Here is a 12,652-nt window from a genome sequence, read left to right on the forward strand (position 1 = left end):
CTGACATTGTTGAACAATACTGAACAAGATACTGTATATCTGTGTCTCATATGTATAGTCATAAGTCATAAAGGGCCCCAACATCATAATCAATGCTATTGTTTGTTTATGGTAATTTTAGATCCTCTGATTGATTTTAACATTGCTGCATGTAGCTTTAACTGTAGTTTTATTGTATATTTGGCCTCCTCATTAGAAATATCTTCGACTTGAGGCATTATTTTTTTAGCTTGTCCGTCCCACCCTTTTTGATGAATGCGGTATCTCACAAACACCTTCAAAGAATTGTTTCAAATTTGGCACAAACGTTCACTTAGACTCCAGGATAAACTGATTAGATTTTGGTGGAGAAAAGTCAAGTTCAGTGTGTCACCTTGCATCCATCTCATTCACCTTAATGCGATGTCTCACAAACACCTTAACAAAATGTCTTCAGATTTGACACAAATGTCCACTTGGACTCAATGATGAACTGATAAGGTTTTGGTTGTCAAAAGTCAAAGTCACTCTGACCTCAAAAACATATTTTTGGCCGCAGCTCAAGAATTCATCAGACAATTATGACAGGATTTTACTCAATTATCCAATAGAACAAAATGATGTGATGACAATTTATACCCAAAACGTTCGAAGGTCAGCTTAACTGTGACATCATAATGTTCTGCAAAAACACTTTTTTGGCCCTTACTCAGCGTTATAATCTTGGGTGTCCAGATTGAAACTGTGCTGATTGTATAGATCTTCTGTGCTGTCGGGGGGAAGATGGATCCATGTTTTCACAAATTTAGATGTAAACTGTAAGTGCAACTTGACTGGTGCGCATTGGCATACAAACGCAAGGCGATGAATCTAGTTTCGTCTTTGGGCTTTTTAAAACATGTTTTATTTTCTTTAAGGACATAGTCTTGTATATGTGGTGTCCACTCTGCCAGGTGAGCTAGTGTGTGCGCTGTCTCCGGGATAAGAGATCAGATCAGATCATTTGAATTATTACATTTTATTAATATATTCATCTATTGATTGTTCTGAATGTTATTTGCATATACTTGAGTTGTATTTGTCCTGTTTCAGGTCTCATCTGGAGCTGGAGTTGAGAAAAGAACGAGAGCGAAGAAGTGAGCATCATCCCAACGCTGCGTCCGGACAGGCCAGTACTCCTCGCAGGGAGCGGAGACACCCAGAGAACATACCAAAGGTAAATCTGTCATCAAAGTAGTGCCAAATGAAAGATGACCTAAACATTTTATTTCTTCATTTATTCGTTTTTTTACAGCTGTCGACTTTGTGCTTATATGTGTGAACTCTACCAACAGCGTCCTCCAGAATCCCCGTCAGTCAAAAGTGAGAATGACCAGTTACTCACAGCAGCAGACGACAAAACAAGCCTCAGCTCCAGCTTGTAAGTAGTTTTAGGAACTAAAAATAAAAAAATGTAATAACTTAAGGAAATATTTTTTATTTATTTATTTATCCCCTTCTCTTCCTTTTAAGGTCCTCAAGGTCACATCATGAGGATGAACAGGTGAGGTCTAATCTACGCTGAATAAATGTTTAATTATTCTTACCAAAAAAAGATGTGTTAATAATTGGTTTTATTACAGTTAAAAAATTCTGCAAGAAAAAAACTCAATAACTTTAAATCCAAGTATACTTTTCACTCTTTTCATTAATGCAGATACATTTGTTAAGATGCAAACAAAAGTCAAGTAACAGCTAAAACAATCGACAGCTTGTGCACTGCCTGCTAAAGGCGGGAATGTCGCATTATTATGCAGCTTTGCACAGCAGAGCGGCACGATGCTGCTGTTGTTTGGTTCTGTGTGAAAATGCAAAGGTGCCGTAAGGGAGACGACTTCGTAACAGCCTTACAGCACAGTCTCTGTAAAAAGGGCTATCATGTCATCAAGCACCGGTGTCGAATTGGTATTTGTTTTCTAAAATCCCATAAAGGCTATAATCAACACTGTGTTGCTGATTGATTTTCTGCAGGAAGAGTCCTTTGTGGAGATCAGTCAGCCTTCCATCTGTACGCTGTGTGAGCAGGACGACTCCCTGCTGAAGACAAAGGTATCAGGATTATTCTGAACATCTAATCTCTCTTTGACAGTTTTTAGATATTTAGTGCCTCTATAAAATAGAAGATGGTGTTTATGAAAGCTTACAGTGCTCCAGTTTTTCTCCACAAACTCATCATTTTTATATCAAGTACTCAACACGTAAAACGTTGACATTGTGATGGTGCACCTAGTGGAAATAGCGTGTAATCTCGCCATATGCCAAATATGATAAGAATGACATTTAGACCAGATGTTAAGATCAAAGACTATAGTAACAGTCAGATCTCTGTGTAGTCAAATTTAAAACGTAAGAAGGTAGTTTACACAATAAGGCTTTATAAATGTACAAATACCAACGAGTGAGCCTGCAAAATGTCAAAGATGGCCAGCCAGCCCTGAAAAAAGCGTATAGCTTTACAGTTTGTAAGAAATCTCAGTTCACTATGATATGCAGTACCAAACATGTGCAACAGTGTGCAAAAATGGAAAATTATAGGTGCTTACTAGGAATTGCTCTAACAAGATGTTAACATGTTTGTTTCTTGAGACACGTTTTGCTCAAAAAAGTCTTTTTTTTTTGTTACGGCGGGCTGTAATCCTGTTTTCTGTCTGTAGAAACAGTGTAAGAACTGCAGCGGGGTTTTCTGTGAGAGCTGTGTGTCCAACGAGCTGCCGTTACCTTCCTCCATTCTCCCAGAGACCGTGTGCTCCGCCTGCTTCTCTCTGTTACTCCAACAATACGCTTCAACGCCAACATGAAGCAACGCGACACGATGATCGGACACATGGAAACATTCAGAGGCATTTATTTTGTACAACTGGCACTGCGAAAATGCACTTTTTGACTTCATGATGCTATGAAAGATCTGAAGGAGTCCTGGGAGTTCTGGATATTTTAGTTACTTTAAGTAAGTGAAGTCTAAACATGAGAGCTGTTTGGATGCAGGTTTTCATTTTTTAAATACTGGTGTCGCCGTAACTCTTCCTTTCTGGCTGTGTTGAGCTGCTGTGGTATTTCTTTAGTGAAAACCTACTCCCAAAAACGCTGTAAAATGGCGCCTGAGTGGAGATTTCTGATATAAAATGACAACTTGAATCATCTCATGCATGAAAAACTAACTTTCCACAAGGTCCACTGAGTGGATCATTAAGTAAAAGGTCAACAACTGTATATTTTATAACTATAATTTAGTTTTAAAAGATGAGAAAAGGAAAAATATGCTCCATAATAACACAGCTGTTAATGGCATACACGTCAGTGTGTGATGTATGTGGTGATGAATCAGATTTTTCATCATTTCACTCAGACAAAGCATTCATTTTGTACACTTCTGAGCTCAAAGTGGCATCTAATTCAGGGCAATACTGACAAAAAAAATATGCCAAACTCGTTTGACCAAATACAGTTTTGGTAAAGACTTTATGTGCTGCCAGAAGCTTTTTATGCACTCTGAAATTGTAAAAAAAAAAAAAAAAAAATCATCATGATAAACTCTGTACTAAGTGAAGGTAAAACTGAAATTCTGTATTTAAGACCAGAAAAAGTCACATATTTACATTATATCACGCTGTTACAATAACCAAAATCTACACTTTTATCTAGTCTCGTAACATAAAATCTGTATTTGATGAACATATCGTCCAGCTCTGGAGTTCAGACTGGAGAGAAAGAGTTGATTATGCTGTTTGACATTTTGGGCAGTGCGCTTATTTTCTGTTTTGTGGAGAACTGAACGAGAAGATTGATGCCGCTCTCACGTCTGTTTGTTCAATAAAAAGCTGCAGCAAGTTAGCTTAGCTTAGCATAAGGACTGGAAACAGGGGGAAACTGCTAGCCTGGCTCAGTGTAAAGATAACAAAATCCCCTCACCAGCATCTCTAAGCTCACAAATGAACATGTTATATCTTTATTTAACACTAACAAAAATGTAAAAAGTCTAAAAATGACTTTGTTTGGGAAGGGGGAGACTCTTTTTTTGTTTGGGAGCAGTCACTTTGTGCATTGTTGAATGTGTTAATTAAGCCCTTTTTACACAGACTCAAACAACAGCGGCATCAGTTCATGTTTTAGACAGCATGCCGGCATCACGGAAGCATGACAGACGTGATGTTTAACACAACAGTGTTTGCCCCCAGTGTGACATCAAACACAAGCTTCAACAGCGCTTTCTCAACAATAGGCACATTTCCATTAACCCTCAAATTGTGCAAATTGAAACTGCAGAACAGAAAATACGCCCACTGGAAACGCATCAAATACAAAAAAACCAACAACTCCCATTTATTGCACAAAAGTTTTTATGCTGGCATGAGTTGGTATTATTTCCCAAAAGTACAATGGAAACACTTTTTTCTTCTCAATAGATCATGTGATGTGCAACAATGGTTGGCGGTAATGCGGCTTTATGAATGCTAACCGCCATTAAACCCAAATACAGTAAGAAGAAGAAGAAGTACAAAGTCACATGACAATCTACAAAACATGGCGTGGTGTGGACGGAGGAAGAGAGCGAGATCTTCTAAACTCTTATATGAAACAAAGAAATAACGGCGGTATTAGCTTGACTTTATCGAGTGGCTGCAATAGAAATAAACCTGACAACGTTTTGAGCATCCATCGCCATGGTTACTGGAATGTTATTGCGAGAGCAAAGTTGCGTAACATCGTGAGAGAAATCGCTTAATATCACTCAATGGAAACGCAGTCGTCTCGCAATTGTGTTATATCGAAATTTTGAAAATATCACTACATTTTATGCATATCTGTAATGGTAACCCGCCTACTAACAATGGAATGAATGAATGACTTCATTTAGTGCCAAAAATGAAAACATATCATGAACAAATAAGCAAAACAAAAAGACAGCGTTTGAAAAGGAGTAACACGTATTTATCCCAACTCTTTCTCACTTTTTTACTTTCAACTCGTATATTATTTCAACAAAATTATTTACACCTAGCATACAAAGGACTATCCCCAATTTACTCATCACCAAAATAACAACATGTCAGTAACAGTCATTTAGCATCTTTGTTATATGGCGGATCTCGTCCTGTGCTCGGAGGGAAGCTCCCAAATCCCATTGTTTTCCATTTTGTGGACTTCACGGCTGCTGTCCGGCTTTGACACCAGTGATTACTCTGCACATTGAACAAATACTAACGTTCAAATCATCGCTAGCATGCTCTCTGCAAATAAGCGCCTGTCCCAAAATGTTGGTTGCTTGTTTCTTTAAGTTTACAAAGCTGAATATTCGGGGTCAAATCTACCTTTACTGTCGCTGTTGTGTTGTGTATTGTTTAGAAGTGGCGTTAATAACAAAAAGGCTTAAAACCATAAATCATCTTTCTGTTGATGACAGTTTTTACTCGTCACATCAGTTTATCTCAAACAGTTTTAAATCATAAAATTCAGCATTTGTTTGTTTATTCTGGATATTCTCTCTTTTTCTGGACATTTTAAATGCATGGCTCTCTGCCTGACTGGTTTGAAGTGGGCGTATCAGTGCATCTTTACAACGGCTCTTATGTTTCGGTGATTTATATGAAGAATAATTAGAAGCTCACTGAAACCAGCTTAGTTGTTCTTGTTGAAGCTAATTAACACGCGAGATGGAAATGCTTCTTAGATCTACAATAAACTTTTATTAAATTTTTCCGGTGTATGACTCTGGATTTTTTCAACCTCTATTTCACCTTTTGTGTGGTGAGCTCAACCCTAAACTTTATCTGAGGACATTTTTCAGTGTGTTTATTATTTTAAATTATTTGTGCTCAAAAGCTTTTTTAAAGAAAAAGCTTTTCGGTTAAAGTAGGCAGCACTAAATTAACGCAATGCTATTTTTTTTTCTTTTTAAGCACGTAACAAAATGCACCCTCCTGCAATTAGTTTTAACATTCAAAGTAACTCTTTATTTCAACACTTTAAGTACAAATTTAAGGTACTTGTACTTTTCTTTAAACCTCTTCTTTTTATGCTACTTTTGCTTTTTTTTTTTTTTTACTTTTTACTTCACTTAATTTATTAAAAACTTCAGTTGCTAGCAGTTACTTGACAAACGAAGATTTTTGTATAATAAACATAACGAGTGTTTTCACAGTGTGATAGTAGTACTTTTACTTAAGTAAAGGAATACTTTGCTTTACTTTGGAATACTTCCTCCACCACTGGATATTTTACTTCAGTAACAGTTCAGACTTATGCAAAATAAATCATGTCACTGTTATAATTATAATTACAACAACAACAACAACAACAACAACAACAGTGGTGATGGTGATGATGATAATAAAATAATAATGAAAAAAGAGTGACTATCATAGTAATTATTATTATCTAAATAGAGTTATTATAGCAATATCTCATTATTATTTGACAATACTATTATTATTACATGTGGACGTACAAAAAATGGGTTACTTGTACTCTCTTTTGCCAAATATGTAATACCCAAAACTGACAGTGGGAGGAGATGCAGCATTATTGACATGGACTGACATTTCAGGAGTTAACAGGAGATGGAAAACACGCTGAACATGCTTTCTCTCTCTCTATAGACATTTTACTGACTTCACACCTTTATCCTGACCGGCTGCACCTGCCAGGTCTGACATCTGTAAAGTGTAACATCAAATCTCAAATCATTTACCAAGAATAAAAAAACACTAGCTTCCCATTCAAATATTTAAAATGTGTTTACAATTTTTGGATGAAGAGTAACTTGATTTAGTTCTCACAGAATAAAACATGCTGCTTCATGTTTTGTACTTTGGACTGAAAGAAGTGTCCCCTTTGTCTCTTGTGTTAACCAGCGAGACAAAACCAGACTTGTCATTAAAACCAGTGAATCAATGTGTTACACGCCAGACGGGGGCAAAGTGCCTTTTGTGTTGTGTTCTCTTTTCTCTGCTTTCTCTCTCTCCCTCCTTTTTTTCTGTTTTCTAACAACCTGATGAGTTTACTACAAAACAGTTGTTTTTCATTGTACTATCCTGGCGGGAAACTCAGCGGTGTCTTGATGAAAACATAATCCGTGGGGCGGCCTCTCAGTGAGGAGAGCGTCCGCCCCATGTAGGCTGAGTCCTCGGCAGCGACCCGGGTTCGATTCTGTCCTGCGGCTCTTTGCTGAGTGTCATCCTCATTCTCTCTCCCCCTTTCCTGTCACTCTCTGACTGTGCTGTAATAACTGCAAAAAAAGTCAAAATAATAATAATTTTCAAAAAATCCGTAATCCTGGCACAACCGTGGCAACAAACTCAGTGATGACTTGCAAAAAATAACAATAAACAAAAAACAAAAAAAGACTTTTTGTGCCACCAACCCATCAGGAAATGCAACACTGTCTCAGTAAAAACAGCCACTTTAATGCCACTATATTTGCAGGAAATGCAGCGATGTCTTGATAAAAAAAAGCAAAAACACTTTTTTTATGCCACTATCGCTACAGGGCACTCAACAATGTCCCAATTAAACACAACCACTTTTTGTGCTACTGTACCAGCAGAAAACCAGGCAATTAATGTCTCAATAATAAACAAATGCTTTTCGTGCCACTATCCAGTCTTGGTGAAAAAAAAATGCACTCACATGCCGCTATCCTGCCATGTCTCAAAAAATAAAAACAGTTGCTTTTCATGGTAATATCCTGGCAGGAAACACAGCAGTCTGTGAAAAACAACAACTTTTCATGATAAGATCCCCGCTGGAAAAGCTGTGATGGGTTGCTGCAAAACGATTATTTTTCATGGCAGTATCCTGGCAGGAAACACAGCAGTGTCTCAAAACAAAAAAATCTGTTATCCTGCCACTACCCTGGCATGTGATATCTCGTTAAAAAAACCCAAAGTTTTAATGCCACTGTCCTGGCAGGAAATGCAGAAAAGGTCGCTACTAAACATCCACTTTTGTTGCCTAAAAAGCTGCAGAAAACACAGTGATGACCCACTGAATCACTTAACAAGTCATCTCTCACACTAGGACTTTTTGGAGGCCTTTATGATACGTATGAAATGTGCAACTGCAGAATATTTATTGTTTGCAGAAACATATATTACCAGCATTTTTTGTGGCGACTGAGCCGCTGTTTAAAGCAGCGAGACAAAGTCGGGCCCAGCGAAGGCATCAGGTCACGAGAGGTCACAGAAAAGGCTTCTCTGTGTCTCCTCACAGACCTCTGCCACATAACTTACTGTACGCTGAAACCTCACATCTGTGTGAGAACATCTGTCCTAAAGCTAATGTACACATGAAAACATGACACTTTTGTCTCAGCAGTCTAAACAACATAAATTTGATCAGGAAAGTAGTACTTTTATGATATGGTTGTAATAACTGTATCAAGTTGCATGATGGTTTTTGAGGCAGTTTCAGACGTGTTTTTTTTAATTTGTGGAATTTATTTTTCTCAGTTTTTCTTCAGGCGTCTCTGTTTTTCCTCTCTGAGGACATTAATCCAGCGCTTGTCTCGGCCTGCGTGTTTATGTCCCGCTTTAAAGCGTAATCCATCTCCGTTTCCTCTGCCTGACTTCTGGCCCGCTGTTTGGTTTTATTCCAGGATTTATTGATGGTTATCGGTCACATAATGTTCCTCCAAAAGTCGTTGCCTAATTTTCTGACTTCGGGTTTGAGGCATTTGAGTTACAGCAAACTGGAAAAGCAGATGTTAGAGAACAATTTGTCTAAATGCCAAAGCGACGCTGTCGTCAGAAAGAGACTTAAATGTCAGTGTGTTCATTTGTGATCTTGGATTTTTAGGGTTTTTTTTCTTTCCAATAACTGTCATTGTTTATTGATTACTTATTTTTTTATAGATGACAGTGTGCATTAATCAATACTGATATTTTGGAAACACCACAGGTCTACCTCAACAGTTTCATTGCAACTAAAAACAGTCTGGAAAAACTTTCTATTTTCTATCCAATAAAATCCCCTGCGGTGATCCTAACTGATGTGATCAGTTGGCATGAAATTCTAAAATATGATAAAATTACAGCGAAAGAGGAAACATAACTAAGAATAAAAATTTAAAATGAAATGAAAATTAGCAAGAAAAGTAAAAAAAAAAAGAAACAACAACAATGATAAAGGAAATTGCCTAAAAAAATGCTAAAATACATATATATGTTCTCATTTTTTCTCTCTTTTAATAGACTAATTCCAGATTCCAGAAAATTGGGAAAATATGTGAAATTTGGGCACCAGGGATTAACCCTTGTGTTGGTAGCATCGACCTGTCGGCCCATTTTGGCATTGTTGTTGTTGGGGGTTTTTAAACTTCTTTTATCATTTTATCATATTTATTTTTGTATTTATTTCTTCTTTGACCTTGAACTCTGGACTTTATATTATTAATATTTATATATATAATATTTTTGCACACTTATTTGCACATTTTGTTCTCTGTTCATACTTTACATATCTTTATTATTATTATTATTGTCATTTTATTTTATTCTATGTTAAGTACCTTCCTTTGTATATATTTTTGCTTTATTTTGCCTTTTTAACCAATATTTTATTCAGTTGCTGCTCTCTTATTTGCTGCTGTAACGAAACAATTTCCTATTTATTAATTTCCTATTCCTATTTATTTTTATTCTGTTCTATAACTAGTTTTTAGTTTGAGAAGCATTCACTTGTGATACACTATAGATTTTTATTGTGTTTTGTGTGTGATGTGCTTTTTTGTTTAGTTATAAAATAAATAAATACAAATTACATTTAAAAATAAATAATAATAAATAATAAATAAATATCTATTTGCCTGTCCATGCAGCCGCCTTGCCCTGACACCTCTCCATTTAAGACATGTGTTTAGTCCCTGTTTGTCTGTATTTCAGGCCTTTGTGTAATAACAATAAGTGAATATTGACGTGTGTCCTCTTGATCTTCTAAATATGCCGTTCTTTTTAAAAATGTTAAGCAAATGACTCTAACACTACAAAAATGACTAAACAAACAGTATCTGACCACGACTGTCACCGTGACAACTGTTGATTAACTGATTTTGTTTAATAAAAAACTTTTCCACAGTTTTATTATTTTAATGTCATGATATGGCTTGAGGAATTTCAGAGAAAAGGTGGAGGTGAAACTATGTTTCCTGGAACAATTTTACATCAAAGGCACACGCTGGCACAAAATAAAACCCAGTGGAAAAACACGTGGGATCAAAACAGCAGCATCAGATCGTCGAACACATTTCAAACTACAAAGGGTCAAAGAGCCGATGCAAATACCTCCCAAATCCTCCTTTAAGGGAAAATCAAGTCAAATACTTTATGTTTTGAAACTGAATTTACAGCTAAGCTGTTGAAAGAGAGCAATGTCCACAATGTTATTCCCGTCTCTTTCTCAACAGTGCAGCCTTTTTTTTTCCAAAAATAAAACTACATGATGGAAAACATGGAAATGCTGACATGCTTTAAGTCATAAATGTGTAAAACAGCAGCTGTTTTGCATTATACACTTATGTATGAGGGACAATCCCGTCTCACACTGGCTCGTCTCAGATATGTCAGACTGATGTTAGCCTTAACAATATTTTGTGTTATGGATAAAAACAAAAAACGTTGTTTTGAGAACAAATTTCAACTTGTGGAAAATTCAAGTATATCGACGGTAAAAACACACCGCTGCAATCTTCTACTTTTGATGATGGCTTGTTCATGAAAAATGTGTTGTTTATCTTGAATTAACCATTGTCAGAAAGGAGGTCTTGTCTAAAAATAGAGATGCCCTGCCCAATAATAAGACACAAAAATACATTCAAATTATCTCAATAAATAAGATGAAAGGCTGAACTTTAAATAATTAAATAATCTCATCTCTTTAAGGTGCTAAATGGTTTAGTTCACACCTGCTCTTGGGTTGACTGCTGATGCTGCTCATATCTTTCCTCAAGAAGTTAAAATCTGGGCTCCAAATAAAGAAAAGAAAGGAAAGAGGAATAAAGCACATTTGATAAAAAAAAAAAAAAAAGTGTAATTTTGGTTCTAAAAATGTTCTGAGAATGGTACAAATCCAACTAGTGAATGTTTTAGTAAGATTTTATTGGAAAGTTTTCTTTATGTTGCCATTTTCTTCTTAGATACCGGCCAACATTCTCTATGGACATCAAATTTTATTTATTTTTTTAATATATCACATTACATTTTCTTCTAAAAAACAAAAAAGATCTGCAATCTCAGTCCCCAAGAACATTTTCTGAATGTTGCTTTGAAAATGTTCCTCCTTTGTTCTCATGTAACATTGTGGGAACGTTTTATAAAAGAACATTCTGTGATCTGTCACCTCTCAACATCACCAAAACATCCTCAGGACGCTGCATTCAATACATCACGTCTTAGTCAGCATTTAACCTTACAGGAGCAGTATTTGAAAAGATAAACATCCTTAAAATGTTCTTTTAACATTAGATTGAAATGTTTTCTTTAAAACATTATTGCAACTTGTAGGGAACGTAGCCAATGTTGTGGGAACGTTGCCTGCTAGCTGGGTAGGGTCGGTCCGAGGTTGTGTTTGAACATTGGGGGGGCTTTATTTCCAGCATTCTGGTGAATTTTCTGAACTAATTTGTGATTTTTAAAAAAATTAATTTATGGTTAAAATGTCGTTTGGTAAAATGTTGTTTGGTATCAAAATAAAAGCCCTCTGGTACTTTAATGTTTTATCAATACATATGTTGTAAATATGAAGGGAACTGTGTCCCCTGTACCACTCCAAAATATATGCCTATAGACTCCAATCACACATATGAACAAATCTGTTTTAAAAATACTTTTTATGCGCAGGACTTCAGAAACAAAAACAAAAGCAGGTGAGACGGTGCAGATGGATGAATTCTCTCATGTGACAGCCAGAGGTCCCTCTCCCGGCTGTGTTTTGGCAATAGCCAAAACACAGTATCAGGTATCGTACTGTACGTGTCGTACTGTAGACGACGCCTGAAACATTTAACATCCTGAGTGAGTAATGTTTAAACTCGATTATCACAAGTTAAATGTTACTCTCCAGTTACAGAGTGTAAGTTTGAGAAACGTGACGGTGCAGCGCTGGAATAAAATGTTACACAGTGACCACGGTTAGTGTGGACAGTTCAGACGTCCAAGACTTCCCAGTGGAGTGATTAAATGCATAATGAAAACATGTTGTGTCTGAGTGTTTCTCAACACTAAAGACAATGTTTCTCGCTTTTAAACAATTGCACATTAACCCTTTAAGACCTGGATCGATATTTATTTTCTTGTGCTGCATTCAGATGCTTTTTACAGACCTATATTTATGATTATTATCATTATGCACATGAAATTATAAATATTTTTGTATAAAAAAAATAATTTCCCTTTTTTAAAATGTAATGTAATTTTTGTGTAACTCCTTTCTTTTTTTTTTTTGCAATTTCTTGTTAAGTTGCTCATTGCCTTCTTCCCATGTTTTTCAAAAGAAATCTAGCTAAATTGCTCAAAGTTCAAAAGGTTAAGGGCATTAATGCAGGTATCAAGTGTGTCCTTTCTGGTTTTTAAAAGCACTCTTCTGAACTCAAAACAACAAGTTAAGCATTTACAAACCTACGCTGGATAATATGGGTGACATC

At 36.2% G+C, this 12,652-nt stretch overlaps 1 protein-coding gene across 2 annotated transcripts in view; it reads left to right on the forward strand.

The window, feature by feature from the left end:
- Positions 1 to 5,713, forward strand: part of rufy3 (RUN and FYVE domain containing 3) — a 28,757-nt gene extending 23,044 nt beyond the window's left edge. For both annotated transcript variants that reach the window (XM_042487745.2, XM_088076368.1), the window contains exons 14-18: positions 1,072 to 1,195; positions 1,314 to 1,399; positions 1,492 to 1,522; positions 1,990 to 2,067; positions 2,673 to 5,713. In XM_042487745.2, coding sequence (XP_042343679.2) covers positions 1,072 to 1,195; positions 1,314 to 1,399; positions 1,492 to 1,522; positions 1,990 to 2,067; positions 2,673 to 2,816 — 463 coding nt within the window. In that variant the 3' untranslated portion in view covers positions 2,817 to 5,713. The remainder of the gene's footprint in view (positions 1 to 1,071; positions 1,196 to 1,313; positions 1,400 to 1,491; positions 1,523 to 1,989; positions 2,068 to 2,672) is intronic.
- Positions 5,714 to 12,652: the final 6,939 nt, after the last annotated feature.

Source organism: Plectropomus leopardus, chromosome 4, assembly GCF_026936395.1.
Source record: "Plectropomus leopardus strain MGB_pleo_1.0 chromosome 4, ASM2693639v1, whole genome shotgun sequence".
Classification (NCBI taxonomy): domain Eukaryota; kingdom Metazoa; phylum Chordata; class Actinopteri; order Perciformes; family Serranidae; genus Plectropomus; species Plectropomus leopardus.